This window comes from Mycteria americana, chromosome 12 (genome assembly GCF_035582795.1).
Source record: "Mycteria americana isolate JAX WOST 10 ecotype Jacksonville Zoo and Gardens chromosome 12, USCA_MyAme_1.0, whole genome shotgun sequence".
Taxonomy (NCBI): domain Eukaryota; kingdom Metazoa; phylum Chordata; class Aves; order Ciconiiformes; family Ciconiidae; genus Mycteria; species Mycteria americana.
Window position 1 is genome coordinate 3,505,428 of NC_134376.1, and position 18,455 is coordinate 3,523,882.

Below are 18,455 nucleotides of genomic sequence, written 5' to 3' on the forward strand. Positions count from 1 at the left end.
GCGCGTCGCGTCCCGCCGCTCTTTGCGACAGAGCGAGCGCGGGAGGGAGGGCAGTGGGGTGAGGTAGAGCCCGGCCGGGGGGGAACCGGGGACTCGGGGAGGGGAGGGGGCTGTCCCGGGTGAGGGAGAGCCCGGCCGGGGCCAGGGTGGGGTGGGGGGCCTGCCCTGCCCCGGCTGCGGTGGGAGGGGGCCAGCCCCGGCCTGAGGGAAGGCCTTGGCAGGGCGGCGGGGGCCGGGGCCCTGCCTGAGGGCGGGGGGCGGGCAGGGCCCGCCGGACAGCCGTTTCTGTTGGGGGGGGGAGAAGCCTCCTCCAGCTGCGTGCAGCTGTGAGGGGGCTGCGCCGCGAATGGCGCCGGGGCAGCCGGGCAGAGGATGCCCCGGGCCCTGCCGGGATCGCCGGTTAAAGGCTGACCGGGGCCGTGCGGGGGAGATTCAGCGATCGCTCTCCGTCCTCGGCAGGCTCCGGCCACAGGGCGAGGACACAGCAGCATGCCTTGGCCCCGCGGGAGCTGCCGCCGCCTCTGGTAATGAACTTCCAAGCGCGGCTCTTTGCTCGCTGCGGGGTCAGGATGCTGCCGCAGCCCTGGCGTCTCTTCTCCCGGGCTGCGGAGGATATGGCATTGCAGAGGATCCGGAAGGTTCTGTGCGTAGCTGAGAAGAACGATGCTGCCCGAGGGATTGCGGATCTGCTCTCCAACAGCAGAATGCGACGGGTAGGAATACACCACATCTCCTTACCGCTTCCTGATACGCGTGCAGGTCTGGCTTAGCTGGCTGGAGAGGGTCAGCTCACCAGGGCCGCTGTGCAGCACTGTCCTGGTCTCGGGTGTACTCTGTGTCTTGTGTGGTAGCCCCAGCCCGCTCTGCAGAGCTTGGCACGGGCAGTTCGAATCACCACGTGCAACACCTTGCACTGTTTTTGTCTCTGGCCGCTTCTGACCGCGCAAGAGTACAAGAATGGCTTTCTTTTGCGGACAAACGCTACTTGCCCAAATGTATTTGGGAGGTTTGGATCCCTTTTCCCTGTGACTTAAGTCCTGTTGGAATTTAGCTCCCTCTGCCCGGACTGCCTTCTCCAGGCGCTGAGCTCCGCGGTGAGGGCTCCCTGTGTCGTTGCTAGCTTCGCAATGTATGCGGAAGGCTTCAGGAACTGAAACCATCTGTTGGCATGCATTTCCCTGTCAAAAAGCACCGCTTCTGCAGCGTCAGCAAGCATCAGGGGTTTACTGAAGTTCACATAATAAAGCAAAGATGGTCTGTGGTGTGGAGGAGAGGAGTTCAAAGACTTCTTTCTGCTGCTTTGTCTTGTGACCTTTAACAGTTTGCATAATTACTTGTTATTTCCAAGCTAAGGAACTAGAAGGTGCTTCTAGACCGGAATTATATTTGAATGAAAGGTGTTCTTGAGAACCTGAGTGCTGACAATACCAGTCAAGGAAGATATCGTCCTGCTTCTTTAGAAAAAGCAGCAAATACTCGATCTAGAAACTTCCACGAGTCTCAGTTAGGTAGAGGGTACTTTTGGGGACCTGGAGCTGACACTCTGCCATTTGGAGCAGGGCAGTTGTTTGGCAGGAATATAATTGGCCAGCCCCATTAAACAAACCTGTTCTTCACTGTTTGTTTTTGCTATCTGTGAGGAGATAACCCTGGCATCCCCTTCAGGCATGGTTTAAAATACTCTTATGTTGGAAAACACCATTTCGATGTCTCCATAAATGATGCAGGCAATTTCCATTCACCCTACCTTGCCTTTCTGTTTTGGCTACAGTACCTGGTTTTCACTTGCCCCATGCTTCTCTGTGCTCTGCCATAGAGCGTGTATAAAGCGAGGCGGAATGCGCTTGGTTTCTGTTAGGAGCCAGAAACTCAGCAACTTTCCTTTTCCTTCTAGCGAGAAGGGTTTTCCAAGTTCAACAAGATCTACGAATACGACTACCAGATGTTTGGCCAGGTAGAGTTTTCTTTCATTCTACTGCTGGATTAGAGAAGTACGAAATACTAATTACTAAAAGCCATTTGTCAGATGTTACGAAACACATATCAGTGATGGGGACATTTTGTCCAAAGATGAGGAAAAGTCAGATGTTCTTTTCTTGGCTCGGCCACTGACTTGTTTTGTTGCTTTAAGTCTTTCAACTTTCTGGTTTTATATCGGTCAAAAATATGTTGCTATCTAGAATTGGGAGCTTCCTACAAAAATTGAGGATAAGGCCATAGATTTAGCTGTCAGTAGAGAGAAGAGCTTGTTATTATATATCAGCAGGAGGGAGGTGTCACTGTGTAAATTGAGAACTGCATCAAGATCTGGGGGCTGTGGGTAGTTTTTAGCAAACGATGGGCACTAATTACCTTGCTCTGTCTCTTGCAGAATGTTACTATGGTGATGACATCCGTGTCAGGACACTTACTGGCTCATGATTTTAAGCTGCCGTTTCGCAAATGGTTAGTACCTCGTACCCCCTCGCAGGAAGGGGGGCTGTCATCTTCTGCTTTCAACCCTCAGCTGAGCGGGGCGCAGCGAGTTCGAAGATTAGGGAGCAGGGAGGGACTCTGACACTGCGTGCAGAGCAGGGTGACGAGTACCAAATTTTATGTAGAATAGCTAAAATATTGTTTCAAATTACTGTCTTCAGAGCACTAAAAAACCCTGAAGTCATAATACTGGTTAAAATACATTAAGGCAAGCCCAAGGAATTACACAGAATCACAGAATCGTTTAGGTTGGAAAAGGCCTTTAAGATCATCGAGTCCAACCGTAAACCTAACACTGCCCAGCCCACCACTACACCGCGTCCCTAAGCACCTCATCCAAACGGCTTTTAAATACCTCCAGGGAAGGCAACTCAACCACTGCCCTGGGCAGCCTGTTCCAATGCTGGACAACCCTTTCAGTGAAGTAAAATTTCCTAATATCCAGTCTAAACCTCCCCTGGCGCAACTGGAGGCCATTTCCTCTCCTCCTATCACTTGTGACCTGGGAGAAGAGACCGACCCCACCTCTCTACACCCTCCTTTCAGGTCGTTGCAGAGAGCGATGAGGTCTCCCCTCAGCCTCCTTTTCTCCAGGCTGAACAACCCCAGTCCCCCAGCCGCTCCCCATCAGCCTTGTGCTCCAGACCCTTCCCCAGCTCCGTTGCCCTTCTCTGGACACGCTCCAGCCCCTCAATGTCTCTCTTGGAGTGAGGGGCCCAACACTGAACACAGCGTTCGAGGTGCGGCCTCACCAGTGCCGAGTACAGGGGCACGATCACTGCCCCAGTCCTGCTGGCCACACTGGTCCTGATACAAGCCAGGATGCCATTGGCTTTCTTGGCCACCTGGGCACACTGCTGGCTCATATTCAGCTGGCTGTTGACCAACACCCCCAGGTCCTTCTCTGCCAGGCAGCTTTCCAGCCACTGCTCCCCAAGCCTGTAGCGTTGCATGGGGTTGCTGTGGCCCAAGGGCAGGACCCAGCACTGAGCCTTGTTGAACCTCATACAATTGGCCTTGGCCCATCAATCCATAATTCCAGTTTTGTAATTAAAGCAATTCCAAAACTTGATTGACGTTTTCGTGTTCTTAGTTCAGCTAGGAGTTGTCCTGGGAAGTGAGGTGCTTTCTCTGTCTTCCTTCCCCTTTGTTCTCTGTCCTTGAAATAAGACAAGTTGCTTGTTTAGGGCTGTTTTCTCTGGTTGCTTTCTGGTTCTGTTGCTTTTCAGCGTAACGCAGCATTTTATGTGAACTCTAAGTTGTCTAAGATGAGGCCCATAATAAAATACATTATTAATTCCAGTACTCGAACAGGACTTCCTCACAAGACAGCACCAGTGAGTGTCTCACAACATATGTTTTAGTTTTTGTTATGCATACTGTTTATCCTCTGTTTACCAGGCATAGCTGCAACCCTCTAGCTCTTTTTGATGCTGAAATCGAGAAGTATTGCCCTGAAAATTACATGGCTATCAAGGTAAGTTGTTTTTAAGAGTTTCCCTGAAACTCTGAGTTCAGAGGTTAGTTCTACAAATATTGTCTCAGACAGAAGGAGGATTGTACCTTTGTCCTTAACGTCCAAGTTCTAGAGTTTAGCAAATTCCTCCTGCATTTCCTAGGACTACATATGCTGTTCATTTGTGACATTGAAAGTCTCCTGCTTGTGTACAATTAGTGCAGTAAAGAAACAGCTACTTTGCTAAAAGTAGAAATGTTTTTTCCAACAAGGTGGAATTGATAATTGCGTCCTAATTTTACAAAAAATGACATTTTCAGAAACAGACTATGGTACAATCCGATCCAAGCCATGCTTTTTAACAGAGTTAGATGTAAATAAATGACTCAATTCTTTTGAAAGCTGCCTAATCTCATGAGAGACACAATTACAAAATGTTATTGCAACAATCTATCTCTATGGATACACTTTGCATTTCGTGTTCAGTTAGTGAGTCATTCTAAAATTAAATGACAAAGCAAGTGGCCTGGTACGTCTCACTCTGCGTTGTTTTCTCATCTCAGAGAACCCTTGAACGAGAAGTCCAGCAGTGCCAAGCGCTCGTGATCTGGACTGACTGCGATCGAGAAGGAGAGAACATTGGCTTTGAGATAATTCACGTTTGCAAAGCTGGTGCGTAGAGCATCTTCTGCATCAATCTGGGTTCCGATAAAGTGCTGATTTAACAGGTATCATCGCTGCTCAGAGATCTTGTAACAGAGGCGTATTCTCAATCTTACTGTGCCCAGGTTAAATATGTTGACCGTAGTTCTGATAAATATGTGGCTCTGATACACCAGAAATATGTTCAGCTATTGGAAAGCTATGGCATAGATTGACAGCGTACTCTTTCGAAGATGGCTGTTCATTAGTTGCTCCTTTCCGTTGGTGTTTGAGTCACTCTTTGATTTCTTTTTCTTTTTTTGTGTATGTGTCTGACAGTAAAGCCTAACCTCCAGGTTTTCCGAGCCCGTTTTTCAGAGATTACGCTTCATGCTGTCAGAACAGCCTGCGAGAACCTCACCCAACCAGATCAAAAAACGAGTGATGCGGTTGACGTCAGGCAGGAGCTGGACCTCAGGATAGGTATGTAAACACATGCTGGAGGTGAGAGCAGGCTGCTAGGCCTGAGCTGCTGCATACACCTCTGCTAAAGGGAAGTGAGCAAGAGCGTTGTAGGTACGCAGGGGACAGCTTTGTTATCAGGGTATAGCTTATTGTCTATAAATACTTAAATTCCCTTAGACTGCTGTACAAACGAGGTAGCCGTCCATCGGGCTCTTCCTCACTTCTTGTCTAACCACATTGAATGCACATTGTTAAAGCCCAGCAAGGGGTGTTTAGAAATCATCTGTTACTGTAGCCTCAACGCAAGACAGAAACGCCCTCTATAGTGTCGTAAATTGGATTTCTAGATCAGATACAAATAAATCAAATCTTGCGTTTTACTGGAAACATGCTCTTTGAAGCAAACGTTAGGTTTATAGCTTGTGCAGCAGTGACAGGCTTCTGCAACTTTTAGTGTTAAAATTAGAGTAAAATTAATACTCAGAGTATTAAAAAGAACCGTCTGAAGTGTTGTGATTATCCTCCAATGTTGTATCATCCAATTCTGCTGTCTGTTTTATTTTGTCAGGTGCTGCCTTCACCAGATTCCAGACACTGAGGCTCCGGAAGATCTTCCCTGATATTTTAGCAGATCAGCTGATCAGCTACGGTAGCTGCCAGTTCCCAACGCTGGGGTTTGTAGTTGAACGCTTTAAAGCCATCCAGGCCTTTGTTCCTGAAGCCTTCTATAAAATAAAAGGTATGCTTGGGGAAAGCAAGTCCTGGGCTCCATCTTAAAGGGTTTGACGTGCTTAGAAAGGGAAAACATCAGGGCAACAAACAAGCAATGCTGCAGAGGTGGTTTCCCCTTCCTTTGCCATGACCACTAAGCAGAACTGAAAGGTTTCCCAATAGCGTGGCCCCACTGCCTCTGCTGTATTTCCACGGTATTACTACCATATCACTCAGATCTGTTGTTCAACACAGTGACACATGATCATGAAGATGGCAGCGTGGTCTTCAACTGGAAGAGGAACCGGCTCTTTAATCACACAGCGTGCCTGGTCCTTTACCAGATGTGTATGGAGGTAGGAAAGCTTGTAAATAGTTGTGTAATCCAGTATCGGCCAAGCATTTCCTGCATCTGTCTCGCTCAAGATGTTCTTTAGAACAGTTTGTGTAAACTCTTAAAGGAGATTTTGCGTTTTGCTTACTCTGTGTTTAGGATCCGGTAGCAACTGTTGTTGAGGTTGGGAGCAAGCCAAAGAGCAAATGGAGGCCCCTGCCCCTGGACACTGTGGTACGTTTGATCTATGCTGAATGGACTTATCTGAAAGAAGCTTTGCACAGATATTTTACTCACCACTCTGAATTATGTACAATTTTTTTTTTTCTGGCTCCTCCCAACGCAGGAACTTGAGAAGTTGGCTTCCCGCAAACTGAAAATAAACGCAAAGGAAACCATGAGAATAGCAGAAAAACTCTATACTCAAGGGTAAGAAAGCAAGACTTGGCTTGGTAAACCTAATTCTTTCAAAAATAAATGGCCTTTAGTCCAAAATGGGAAGCATCTTGGAGCACCTTTTAAAGTGCTTTTCTGTCCTTCTTCCTAAGGTTCATTAGCTACCCCCGAACTGAGACCAACATTTTCCCCAAGGAGCTGAACCTCTCTGCCTTAGTACAACAGCAAACACAGGACCCAAACTGGGGAGCATTTGCACAGAGGATTTTGGATCAGGGTGGGCCAACCCCTCGGAGTGGAACCAAATCAGATCAGGCTCACCCTCCCATTCACCCCACAAAATACACTGCTAACCTGCAGGTGAGTTTAACAAAGGCAGAGGTAACTGGATGGTTTGTATTGCTTGATAAGTAAAGATAGAAGTCTTAATAATATGGTCATTAGCACAGTGTCCTCACCTGAGATCTCACTAATATTTCTTGACATCCCATTAACACAGGAGGACACTGACCCTTTTTTACTGTTTGATATTAGGGCAATGAGCAGAGACTATATGAATTCATCGTGCGCCACTTTTTGGCTTGCTGCTCTCAAGATGCCAAGGGACAGGAAACAACTGTGGAGATTGACATTGCTAATGAGCGATTCATTGCTCAAGGACTAATGATCCTGGCCCAAAATTATCTGGAAGTCTATCCTTACGAGAAGTGGAGTGATAAGGTAATACCCTTGAATAACATAGATGGGAGAGGCTAAAGTACCTGGAGTTTAAAATAGCACTTCACTGCCAACTTCAGACCCCTCTACAGAACGTCCTTTGACAATTTCTGGCCCGCTGGCTGTTTCACTCAGAGCCATCTCTGCTGAAAACCTGTGCAGCTTTATTGTGCTTTGGATAGATTCTTCCCCTTCTGACACCACAGTAGAGACCATACAGGGCTGTGGGGTTGGCTTTACTCACCAAGAGGAGCTGCAATTGCTATTCCGTGGTCTCTCTGGCAGCTTATTACTGGCTAATCCTGAGGACCCTGAGACTGGATCTCTTCCAGAACAGGGCGCTGCTCTATTACTGCACTGGCCTGCTGTTAGTGTGACATTTTGTCTTCAGTGAATGGACCAGAAGGCAGTTTCAAAGAGATTCTCCTTCCCTTTAGGTTATCCCACTGTATCAGAAAGGGTCTCGCTTTCAGCCCACTACAGTAGAGATGGTGGATGGGGAAACCAGCCCTCCATTGCTCCTCACAGAAGCGGATCTCATTGCTCTTATGGAGAAACATGGCATTGGTCAGTATTGGCAGCGTGGCCTCTTGCTCTCGGGAGAGCTTTGTTCATAAGCTTCTTCTCAACTTCTCTAACACCAGTTCTGTCCCACCCTCAGAATAGGGAATTCTCTAAATGTCACTTCAGATAAGAAATCTCTTAAATGTACAAAACAAAGGGATAGTAGAGACCTGTGGGCAAAGTCCAGAGACCCTAAAGAGTCTGCAGAGTGCCTCCAATACCGAGGGAGATGTGCAATTTAGGGTCCAGGGTGTGCCTGCTAGCACCTTGTTGGCCTCAGTGCCAGTCGGACATGAGGGCTGTGCTGCTCCTGGCCATAAGTTGTATCCTTGTCCCTTTAGCACCTTGTGGTCTGCCCTAGGCACAGGGGAAATCACTTCTTGGCACCTAATTCGACTAACAACCTGTCTGCTTTCAGGGACTGACGCCACTCACGCCGAGCACATCGAGACGATTAAGACGCGGATGTACGTGGGCCTTACAGCGGATCAGCGGTTCCTCCCAGGCCACCTGGGCATGGGGCTGGTTGAAGGTAAGGGCAGTGCCCGTTAGGAAGATGGTGGGTTCCTTACTTGCTCCTTCCTTTCGCTTACCATGCGGTGTCTTCCTCAGGCTATGATTCCATGGGCTACGAGATGTCCAAGCCTGACCTTCGAGCTGAGCTGGAGGCTGATCTGAAACTGATCTGTGAGGGGAAGAAAGACAAATCTGCAGTGTTGCAGCAGCAAGTCCAAAAGTACAAGCAAGTCTTCATCGAAGCTGTGGCCAGAGCCAACAAGTGAGTCCTGTCTTTGCCCTCTTCTGTTTGCTTTGCTGTTCTGGGAGGTGCTGCCTTCCCATGTGGGGCTCAGCCTGGAGCGGGATCCTGTCACACTGTTTCCCTGGAGCTCTGCCCAGTGCGTGTAGGCATTTGCATGGGAAGGGATGACTCGCAGCCTGGCACGCTGTCGTGAGTTGGTGCCGACTAACTGCTCATCTTGGTTTAAACCCTCAAGATGAAATTCAGAGCTGGCTGAAGGAGATGGCAACATGCACTGACCTCTTTCATGTTGTACCCACACCTAGCCTGTTCCAGAGGCGTGGTGCTGAATCAACATACTCATGGAGAAGCTCAGAGGGGCTGTGTGGAGGGCAGCAGGCACTAATTCACTGCAGTGCCCGATTGCTCTTTGCGGAGGAGACACACAGGATGCTCTGCTTGTTTCTTTATAGGTTGGACCAGGCCCTGGCTCAGTATTTTGGAGAAGCCACAGAAATTGCAGAGCAAGAGGAGGTCTACCCGGCAATGCCTGTTTCAGTTCGGAAGTGTCCTCAGTGCGACAACGACATGGTCTTGAAGACCAGGAAGAACGGCGGGTTGGTGATCTTCTCTGTTGTAGAAAGTAGCCTTCTGTGTTGGTTTGTGTTTTTCTAGGCATTGTTTGTTGTCCTCACCTCTGCAGCAAGCATGAAAACTTGGGCTGCAGCTAGCTAACTCCACCAGCTACGTAAAGCTGTGTGGACTCAGCTGAACCTCTCTTTCAAGTACGTATTTGCCTTTATAAAGTTTGTTGTTTTCTCAATTTCTGACGGCTGACAAGACAGGAGAACAGATCACTGACTGTCTTGACTTTGTCTCTTCCTCATCTGGTGCCTTTGTCCCACGGCAGGTTCTATCTCAGCTGCATGGGCTATCCAGCTTGTAAAACCGCAGTCTGGTTTCCTGATTTCGTGTTGGATGTGGCCAGGGACGAGAGCGTCTGTGCTGTGTGTAAGCCGCATCCAGTTCACAGGTAGGCCATACCAGTTATCCGTTGGGAAAATGCAGCCCCTCAGACATTACATGTTAGCCATCAGGGCCAGAGACTTCCGTGGGCTAGGCTGGGCAACCATTTTCCATTCCAGTCTTGGAAAGCTGGAGCAGCACTCACAGGGCTTGGGGATAGAAAGAAGAGGGTTTGGGGAAACCAGTTTAAGCATAGCGGAATTTACAAAAAAAAAAAAAAATCAAGTCCAAATTGAGGTCTGTGGATGAGGAGTTATATGAACTGGGAAACTTTCATTCTTCCTTTTCTTTTAGACTGAAGTTTAAATTCAAGAGAGGAAGTGTTCCACCCATAGTGCCCCTGGAGTTTGTTGGCTGCGTCGGAGGCTGTGATGAGATGCTAAACGAGCTCTTGGACCTGAAGTATTTACACAGGTCGTCCCAACCCGCATCGTCAGCCAGCCAGCAAGCTAATCACTTGCAGGTCAACAACTCCTGTAACAGAGCTAGTGGTGAAAACAGGCACGTGAGGGGGACCACAAACCTGGCACCAGGACATCTACTCTCCTTGAGCTCAACGAGGACACCCAGGCCTGCTCCTTCGGCTGCTCCGGATGACGGGAACAACGCAGTGGTGTGCAACTGCGGGAACGAAGCCCTGCTGTTAACCGTGCGCAAAGAAGGGCCCAATCAAGGCAGGCAGTTTTACAAATGCAGTGCCAGTACCTGCAACTTTTTTCTCTGGGCCGATCAGCAGTCAGAGGACAGAAGCAATGTGGCTCCGCAGGGCTCTGTGCTGCCCCAGCCCTTTGCAGGAAGGGGCCCAGCAGGACTTCAGCGCCCAGGAAGAGGGAGAGGCCCAGAGTTTTTTGGAAGCAACAGCTCCGATTCAGGAGGTGGCACAGTCTGCAAGTGCGACCAGCCAGCAGTCACACGCACCGTCCAAAAGGACGGGCCCAACAAAGGGCGGCAGTTCCACACCTGCTCTAAACCCCGAGAGCAGCAGTGTGGCTTCTTCCAGTGGGCAGATGAAAACGTGGCACCAGGTAAGGCTGGGCTTGGAGTGAGACGTGAAGGTTGGAGGCTGTTCTTGAAGCTAAACTGAACACACTTCTCACACACGTGTAATGTTACCACAGCGTGACAGCTCTTGTAGCAACTCATACGTTTAACAGACTTCAGGTTTGTCTTTAGAACATCTGTCAGCAGCATTATAGCACTTCAAAGGTTGCTTGTAACAACTGAGTCTGGCTTACCTTTCCAAGTGCTAGCAAGATATGTCTTCGTAGCACACATCTGTGTGTGCTTGAGCATCTGTCTGTCTGTGACTCGTTGGATAAAGCCCAGCACTCTTTCCAACAGTCTGGTGGGGAATTTGTCCTCCCAAATTACAGTGCTCATCTTTGTGAGAGCTGTTACTGACTGGGTACAGAGTTGAAGCAGTGACACTGCTTTTGGAGATCTTAAACTGCATTCTGTCATGCCAGGGAAACCGTGCTACTCCCTCTGCTGTAGTTTAGGAATGCAGTGAAAGGCCAAGTCTGTCTGAAGCTTTGATCAGAGCTGAGGAACTGAGTGTGGCATCTGTGGAAAGATGCTGAAAACAAGTACTCATTAAAAAAAAATAAATCACAAAATAAGGATGCAAAAGAAAGAGTACTGATACAAAGGGACAGTAAGCAAAGTACAGAGGTGGAGATGTGGTCTGAGAGAGATCTTCAACACTGGCCACCTCCTCCTTAGGCATTTGGGCCTAAAGGGGTAGAATCAAGTTTTCAAAACTACTTAAAAACCAGGTTTTCCTCTGGCATGTTTTGTTGTTTCTGCTTCAGCTGTAGACCAGAGCATGCAACCAGGCAGATCAGTTTCCCCTGTTCTGTTCCCACATTTCTCCAATGCTGCAAGACAAATGGGTAACATTTAACTGTTTAGACAGATCTGAAGCAAGTGCAGTTTCAGTGGTAATCTGAGTGGCTGGGATAGTAAAATCCTTGATCTGCCATTTTGAACTTTTCTGTTTCTCACCTACATATATTTTCAAAGGTACTTAAATGCAAGTTGTTTCTCTCTAGGGCCTTCTGGAGATGTCTCTTTGAACCACGTTGGGAGCAGTGGATACTCAAGAGGGTTGGGAAGTAAAGCCAAGAGGCCAAGCAGTCTCTCCTCAGGAGCCACTGCCAAGAAACCACGGACCTGTAGCATTTGCCAACAGCCTGGCCACACTAGGAAAACCTGCCCTCAAAACCACTGAGCCTGGATGGACATCTCTTGAGAGCCTGAAAGGTCCAGGGTTGCGAGCTGCTACGGGAGCACAGGAGCAACTGCTGCTGAAAAGAGCTGGAGTCTAGAAACGAGTCTGTTGAGTGCTTTCTGGAAGGGCTGGTTGCAGGCTGCTCCTGCCAAGAGATACCATCCTCACGCATGCGTTACATGCCTGGGCAGCAAGGGTTCACCCAGCTTTGAAAGGTGGCTCCGCTACTGGTGTCAGCCTTTGTTTTCAGCTGCCCTTCTGCTGAGCAGATTGGGATAGTCTAAACATTTCAAGGAAGCATTTAGAAACTGAATCTGCAGAGAAAACAGTACTGGATCTAGTCCACCTACAGCTCCTGCTGCGGTGGTGGTTGTACGCAGCATTTCTACACGAGGAAGAGCTGGATTGTAGCCACTAGGACAGACACCAGGGCTGCTTACCTCTTCTTTCCTGGCTTTCCACAGTGTGGAATTTTATTTTAAGTTCCCTTCTAAGCTGCCGTTACCTGAGCAACATTCCCCTTTCTTTTTTGTCGCAGAGCCATACCCCTTACCTTGGTTGTCCCTGCCAATGAAGGAGGGCCAGGTGCAGAGAAGCTGGATCTGGTGCTTGCCCTGAAAGGGAAGCTCAGCTGCAGTGCTGAGGAAAAGCCTTCATTTTAGACAGTTCCTGAATTTGAAACCGAGTTCTTCCTCAAACCTTGAGACATGCCTCTGTGATGCTGCTAGCTAACGGAAGTTATTTTTGTCAAACTAATAAGTTTCTTATTAAAAGATTATTTAATTTTTAAATTTGATACAGTGACATCTTAACTTTGCCTTATTATTTCTTCCGACTTAAAATAGTTAAGCTATTACTGTAAAAGCGTCCACCCAAATCTTGCTCTTTCCACTCGCTCATCGGAACAATACAAAAGCTTTCTTGGCAGAAACTCCCCACAGTTATTTAGAAGTGAGCTGCAGAGGGGTAGGGAAAGTGGTTTTATCATCTCATCAGCTGCATCTGCTGTAGTGTTGCTGCCCAGGGACAGACAGACAGCTGGCTGAACTGAAGGGAGGGTCTGTTTTCCTGCACTTAGTTTAGACTGAACTCCCTGGGAAGCCAGGCTACCTCTTCCCTCTCTTGGGGCTTCTTCTGTACATCAAAGAAAGTAGATCCAGAAGATTCCTGTGTCCTCTCCTGCCACAGGACAGCTTTCAGTTTTTCCCCCTGGGCCTCCGACGCTGCTCAGGACCATGCTCCTGGACACGGAGCAGTTCCCTGGGGTCAGTACTGAGGTGACATGCAGCACACAGAGCAGCCAGGGTGGGCAGGAGGCTGAAGCGCTTCCTATAGAGCGTAGCTTGAAGCAGAGGAGACCACAGCAGCACAGGTTCGCTTTAAGGTCTGCACGAGAGAGAAGAGAGCCTTTAACTCTGCAGCAGTCCATCACTGTTGGGCCTAAATCTATGGAGTAAGGTCAGGAGAACTCAGGTTGCATTTCCCTGTACCCCCCACTCCCATGATTAACAGCTGTGGCCTAAAAATACAGACCTGCCAGCTAAAATAACAGGATTACGAGGCTTTGTAATGCAATCACTGAGCTGGCAAAGCACGGCAGAAGCCCTGGCAGCAGCCTCTGAATGGCAACAGCAGCGGAAAGCATTTGTGTAGCACACAGGCAGCAGGTTAAGCATTGCTGATGGCATCAGCCGTTACCAGCTTTACTGGTCTAACCCTGGTCAGTGTTCAGGCAGCTGAGCAGTTAAGAGCCACTGGGGAAACAGCACAAGCTCAGCATCCAGACGGCTCACGTACCGCAGCCAGGCACTCCGCAGGCGCTTGTAAGGGGTTTGGAAGAGGAGGAGAAAGGCCTTGCAGGACGGGCTCTGACCACCCCACCAAGCTCTCTGGGCAGGGGGGAATGCCCTGGGCAGCACTGGGTGATTCTTGGGCATGCCACCACAGCTGGAGGGTCGCTTCAGCCCTTATCACAGGAAAGGAGACAAAACAGAGCTGACAAGAGAACCAGTATACACAGAGAAGGTTTATTCTCATCACTGACACCTGGGAAGTGGTTTGGAGGAACAAACTTAAGTAATCTTCAGCCTGGGAGGAAAAGCACAGGGTTTGTTTTGGGTTTTTTTTTCCCCCTCCCATAAAGATGAGAGCTGTAAAGAAAACTAACCCACAACAGCTGCTCACATTGAAGTCCACAGGATTTCTCCATCTCCACCAGTGTGCAAAAACAGCTCTTTCCATTAAATATAAGAATATATTCCTTTGCCCTGGGACTACAGCCAGAACCAAAGCCTACTAGCAGCCACTCAAAGGAAAAAAAAAAAAACCAAACACAACAAAACACCCAAACAAAACATACCTTCTTAATAAAAAGCATAAACCACTTCAGTTCTTGCAAGTGCTCTGCTCAGAGCATCATTACTGTCCTACTTTCCTGCCCCATACCATGGGGCTCGGGGGGGGGGGGGAACAGGACCTCAAGACAGCAGCAACACGTGTGTGAAAAGGTCACTGGCCAGACTGGAAGGGGACGCCGTGGTTTAGCTGCAGAGCAGCGAGTACCTGCAGATGGACGCTGGCAGCGACCCACCCGTCAGGGAGGGGACGCACAGCCCTGCTGCAGCCTCCACCGAGGGACCGATAGCAGGAGGCTCCCGGGAGTCAGCAGCTCTCTTCCTGCCGCTGCCTTTTTCAGGACACCTTCCAGCAAAACACCGCGTGGGACAAGGGCCACGAAGCCCTGGCGCTGATACTTCCTCGGGGCAGAGCCAATACTGGCAGAATGAAGAGGTAAGGCTGAGCTCGCCCCTTTTGGCAGCTGAAAGGGTTTCCAAAGAATAAACCCACAGTCCTGTTTGCTATGGCTGTACCTTGAAGTGCCCAGACAACCACCCAGGTCATCGTTTGGGCAACATCCTGCAGACGGATGAGGCTCCTACCCTGTCCCAAAAGCTGGCTGAGGGCATGGCACAGTAAGACCAGGTGTCCACTGCACCCCGTGGGGTCTGCAGGACACAGCAGCAGCAAGGAACTGCTCCCCTCCAGCTCCAGCTGGTCTCGGAGCACAAGGGAAGCCCAAGAGCTGTGACAGCAGGCTGGGACAGGCAGAGGACACTGGGAACCAGAGACCAAACATGCTTCATATCGGCTCCCAGTGCCCAGCAGATGGGACTCACCTGTAGGTACTGGAGGTGTGGGCTGCACTCACCCCAGGTTCGGCAGAGCCTCCCAGCCAAAGGCTCCTCACCCCAACACCCACCTCTTCTCAGGCACGTTTTATTCAGATAGGAAATATTTTTTTTCTCATAAAGTGCAAGAACTTTGCCTCTTACTGACTAGTCAACTAGAAGCATCGCAACCCTCACAGCGGGGAGCAGCAGATGGGTGAGGAACACCCTACATTTGGGAGGCTCCTGATGCACCGGTCATTTCTCCTTCAGCAGGAGCTCCGGCTCAGATATGGCTCTGTAGAGCATGAAGCCCATCTCATCGATTTCCTCTTCCAACAGCTCACAGAAGAGGTTGATTTTGTGGTTGAAATAGGAAGGCAGGACCCCTTTCTCCAGGTAGCCTACCAGCTCCTCAAGCACCTGCTGGAACCTGTCAGCAAGGCTTTCTTCTGCCCAGTCCGAACTGGTGGCACTGAGGTGAAGGACGACGTGGGTCAAGGGGCTGCCGCTCAGTTTGTACAGGGCAGGATGGCTCTTGCAGACGCCGTTCAGGATGCGGAGGCAGTGCTGCCGAGCCCCGGAGTCGCCGGCATCCAGCTCCTTCACCTTCGAGACCTCTGCCCTGTAAAAGCTCTCAAGCCAGAGGTTTTCCACCAGTCCTTCAGGAGGAGCAGCCAGAAGAACCTTGTCCTCCATCTCCACCACTGGGAAGAGGGTGATGCTCAGCTCGACCTGACTGTGTTTGACTTCCAGCTTCAGCTCCTGGGAGGCCACGACCGGGTGGATGACACTCCCCAGGAGGCTGCCTATGGCAGGCCAGTTGATGGAGGCCACCAGCATCTTGTGGAGGGTCTCATTGAGCGCGTTGGAGGAGAGGTACCGGCCCACTATGAACCTGTCCCAGGAGCTGCACCCACGAGGGAAATACTCCAGATCAGTCCTCTTGATCATCCAGTACCGGGGGTTCCTCACCACGGTGTCCTCTCCTGGAATGAGGCTCCAGAGCGTGGCCTCAAGGACCACCGGCAGCATGAGGTGGATGTGGTCGGCTGCCAGAGCCCCGAGGCCGTCAAGCAGGGGACCGCTGAGGAAGAGGCTGCCGAAGGGCAGCTCCGGGCACTTGCTCCGCAGGAAGTTCTGCAGTTGGGCGCAGATGCTCCTGGCCAGCTGCGGGGCAAGGGATGCTTGCGCCTCAGGCACGGCCAGCCGGCTGCTGTAGTGCGAGAGGAGCTTCTCCTGCAGCGTGAGGCAGCGCGGAGGGCTGGATTCAACCCGAGGAGTCTCCGGAGGGGCAGAGCAGACCCTGGGCTCTGTGAGAAGGGGATGGGGCAGAGGGAAGGGAGAAGTCACAGCTCTGAGCAGATCATCCGCAACCTACAGCAGCAGCTTCTCCTGCCGCAGCCGAGGGGGAGGCGCGAGCTGGGTGCCCAGCTCTCGGCCCACCTCTCTGGACGCGAGGCTGACCTTGCCAAGAGGGCCACCACCGACTCCTCTGACGGTCACGGTGCTTCTCAGCCAAGGCAGAGCTCAAACTACCCTCAAAACCCAACAGCGCCTGGCCTTACCCCCCAGCTAGAGATGGGTAAAGCAGGCTAAGCACCGGCAGCCAGGCAAGGGACTCACTGCCAGGGTCCCTACGAGTCTCAGCCCCACTAAGACTGCTCGGGCAGATCCAGCCTGCCCTGATGCCTGCCTGATCGCTCGAGTCCTGCAAACAGTCCTGCTCCAGGTCCGGTATCTCAGGACCTGCCCTGCACCGAGCTGGGCTGCTTTCCCGCTTTGAAAAACGCCGTCTTTGTAGGCAGCCGGACAAGGCAGCCTTTGTCTGCGGTAGCTCCCGAGCGCACCTTCCTCTAGACAGAGCTGACCCAGAAAACGAGCACTGCAGACACCACTCCAGAGGAAACAAAGCCCCGGCAGCCTCCACCATGCCGCGGTGGCCGAGGTGCCCAGGCCTGTATCGAAGGTGCTGTTACAGCAGGCATTGCCTAAAAAGGGGCCGTGGCTCGGGAGCCTCCCAGGAGGGCAGGCTCAATTGGGTCGGCTTTCCGGTCACCGAGCTAAAAATAACACGGAGCTCCCAGACCTCCGGGAAAAGCGGTGCAGCCGGCCTGGAGCACACCAAGGTGATCTTCCTGGCCGCGGCAGGAGCCGGCACGTACACCGTGAGCCTCACCTGGGGCCGGCGGCTGAGCCGGAGAGAGCAGAGGCTCGCTGAGGTCTTCCCTTCTCTGCTTCTTGGGCGGCTTTGGCATCGTCTTGATCAAGGCCAAGTCCTGCCAGCTCTCCTCCAGGGTCTTCTGCTCAGCTTTGGGATCGCCTTCATCACGAGGGCTGGTGGCTCGGTCTATCAGCTGGAGGGAAGGAAAACCAGCGTGGACAAGTTATTATCTCTGTACCATTTCCCTGTGGTCACACCCTGAACTAAGGGGGACAACGGCCCCTCTGGTACACACACGGGGAGACGCAGCCCCATGCAGCGCTTCTACCAGCAAAAATACACAGTTCAGGGGGCCACAAAGGTGCACGCTTTCTTCCTGCAGATTTTAAGTGGAAAATAGTCAGGTGTCCCAATGTGAATTAAGCTGTATCCCAAATGCGTGCCGTTCTGGGCAAACAGGGTGCGGGGCTGCACGTGCCCCCAGAAGGAAGGAGCGGGCAGCTCCATGCCCACGGCGCTGCCGCCAGCACCGTCGGCATTTCTGCCAGACTCGAGGGACCAGCTCCACAGCTCAGGAGCAGCCAGCGAGGTTCCCTCGCCGCAGCCGGGGAGCAAAGCGGCTCTCCTCCACAGATCGGCCGGCCGCTCCCATCCTCCGAGCCCCGACAGCGGCCGCGCCAGCCTTACCCGCTTGACGGCCAGCGTGGCGATGGCGAGCACGGCCGCGCCGCTGACGCCCAGCACCAGCCTGGCGTTGGCCAACAGGAGGTCGAGGACGCTGCCCAGCCCGCTGTCCTCCTGCCGCTTGCCCCGCTGGCGTGTGAACTCGGCCATGGTCGCCCTGCAGAGGGGGAGAGGAGCAGCGGGGTGTCACCCTGGGTGGGGGACCTGCCTCCCCGGGGGACGCCGGGCCGGCAGGATGGGAGTTTTTGGGGGACGGGGGTTTCTGCCGGCCCCGCCGAGTCCTCTCCGCCGCTCCCCTCCACCTCCCGGGCAAAGGCTTCCGCCGCCGCCGGGACTCCTGGGTGCGGCGGAGGAGCAAGGGTCACCCCGGAGAAGGGTCACCCGCTCCTCGCCCGGCCCTGGCGCGACCGCCTCGGGGGGAACCAGCAGTGCGGGGGGGGGGGGGGGCGGGGGGGTACCGCGGCCCGTGCCTCCGTGGGGGCCGGGACGGAGACCCCCGCGCTGCCCAGGGGAAGCGGCCGGGCCACGGGCACCGCCCGGGGCCACCCCCGAGCCCCGACCCGCTCAAGGGCAGGACCGGACCCGCACCGGCCCCGCCCCCGCCCGCACTCACCCCCGCTGCCCGCGCGTGCCGGCGCGCCCCGCAGCCCCCGGCGCGGCCCCAGCCAATAGGGGCGCGGCGCAG

At 52.1% G+C, this 18,455-nt stretch overlaps 2 protein-coding genes across 5 annotated transcripts; one reads left to right on the forward strand and one right to left on the reverse strand.

Annotated features, from left to right (window-relative positions):
- Positions 1 to 5: 5 nt before the first annotated feature.
- On the forward strand, positions 6 to 12,551 carry TOP3A (DNA topoisomerase III alpha). Of its 3 annotated transcripts, XM_075515462.1 has the most exons (20): positions 6 to 58; positions 460 to 713; positions 1,895 to 1,954; positions 2,372 to 2,445; positions 3,877 to 3,952; positions 4,495 to 4,603; positions 4,913 to 5,056; positions 5,607 to 5,777; positions 6,005 to 6,105; positions 6,243 to 6,317; positions 6,430 to 6,512; positions 6,632 to 6,839; positions 7,014 to 7,199; positions 7,634 to 7,763; positions 8,179 to 8,292; positions 8,373 to 8,538; positions 8,973 to 9,116; positions 9,410 to 9,532; positions 9,820 to 10,550; positions 11,577 to 12,551. In XM_075515462.1, exons 2-20 carry the CDS (start codon positions 528 to 530, stop codon positions 11,753 to 11,755), a joined length of 3,060 nt encoding a protein of 1,019 aa, XP_075371577.1. In that variant the 5' UTR covers positions 6 to 58; positions 460 to 527; the 3' UTR covers positions 11,756 to 12,551. The 3 variants fall into 3 exon arrangements, 1 of the variants encoding a protein (XP_075371577.1); XR_012777657.1 differs by lacking the exons at positions 6 to 58; positions 7,634 to 7,763; positions 9,410 to 9,532; positions 9,820 to 10,550; positions 11,577 to 12,551 and having other exon boundaries at positions 113 to 713; positions 8,973 to 9,113; XR_012777658.1 differs by lacking the exons at positions 6 to 58; positions 6,632 to 6,839; positions 7,014 to 7,199; ... (5 more) ...; positions 9,820 to 10,550; positions 11,577 to 12,551 and having other exon boundaries at positions 104 to 713; positions 6,211 to 6,317; positions 6,430 to 6,504.
- A 1,212-nt stretch (positions 12,552 to 13,763) lies between these two features.
- On the reverse strand, positions 13,764 to 18,439 carry MIEF2 (mitochondrial elongation factor 2). 2 transcript variants are annotated; one of them, XM_075515140.1, is made up of 4 exons: positions 18,393 to 18,439; positions 17,774 to 17,927; positions 17,102 to 17,279; positions 13,764 to 16,235 (listed from the first exon to the last, which is right to left on the reverse strand). In XM_075515140.1, the coding sequence occupies exons 2-4, from the start codon at positions 17,918 to 17,920 to the stop codon at positions 15,181 to 15,183; spliced, it is 1,380 nt and encodes a 459-aa protein (XP_075371255.1). In that variant the 5' UTR covers positions 17,921 to 17,927; positions 18,393 to 18,439; the 3' UTR covers positions 13,764 to 15,180. The 2 variants fall into 2 exon arrangements, with proteins under 2 accessions (XP_075371255.1, XP_075371256.1); XM_075515141.1 differs by lacking the exon at positions 18,393 to 18,439 and adding an exon at positions 18,229 to 18,379.
- Between the last annotated feature and the right edge of the window lie 16 nt (positions 18,440 to 18,455).

Coding starts and splice junctions, on each gene's coding strand:
- TOP3A (XM_075515462.1), top strand. CDS start 528: ATGAACTTCCAAGCGCGGCTCTTTGCTCGCTGCGGGGTCAGGATGCTG. Junction 7,764..8,178: donor TATGGAGAAACATGGCATTG/GTCAGTATTGGC, acceptor GTCTGCTTTCAG/GGACTGACGCCACTCACGCC. Junction 9,117..9,409: donor AAGACCAGGAAGAACGGCGG/GTTGGTGATCTT, acceptor GTCCCACGGCAG/GTTCTATCTCAGCTGCATGG.
- MIEF2 (XM_075515140.1), bottom strand. CDS start 17,920: ATGGCCGAGTTCACACGCCAGCGGGGCAAGCGGCAGGAGGACAGCGGG. Junction 17,280..17,773: donor CCACGCTGGCCGTCAAGCGG/GTAAGGCTGGCG, acceptor CCTTCCCTCCAG/CTGATAGACCGAGCCACCAG. Junction 16,236..17,101: donor GGCTCAGCCGCCGGCCCCAG/GTGAGGCTCACG, acceptor CCCTTCTCACAG/AGCCCAGGGTCTGCTCTGCC.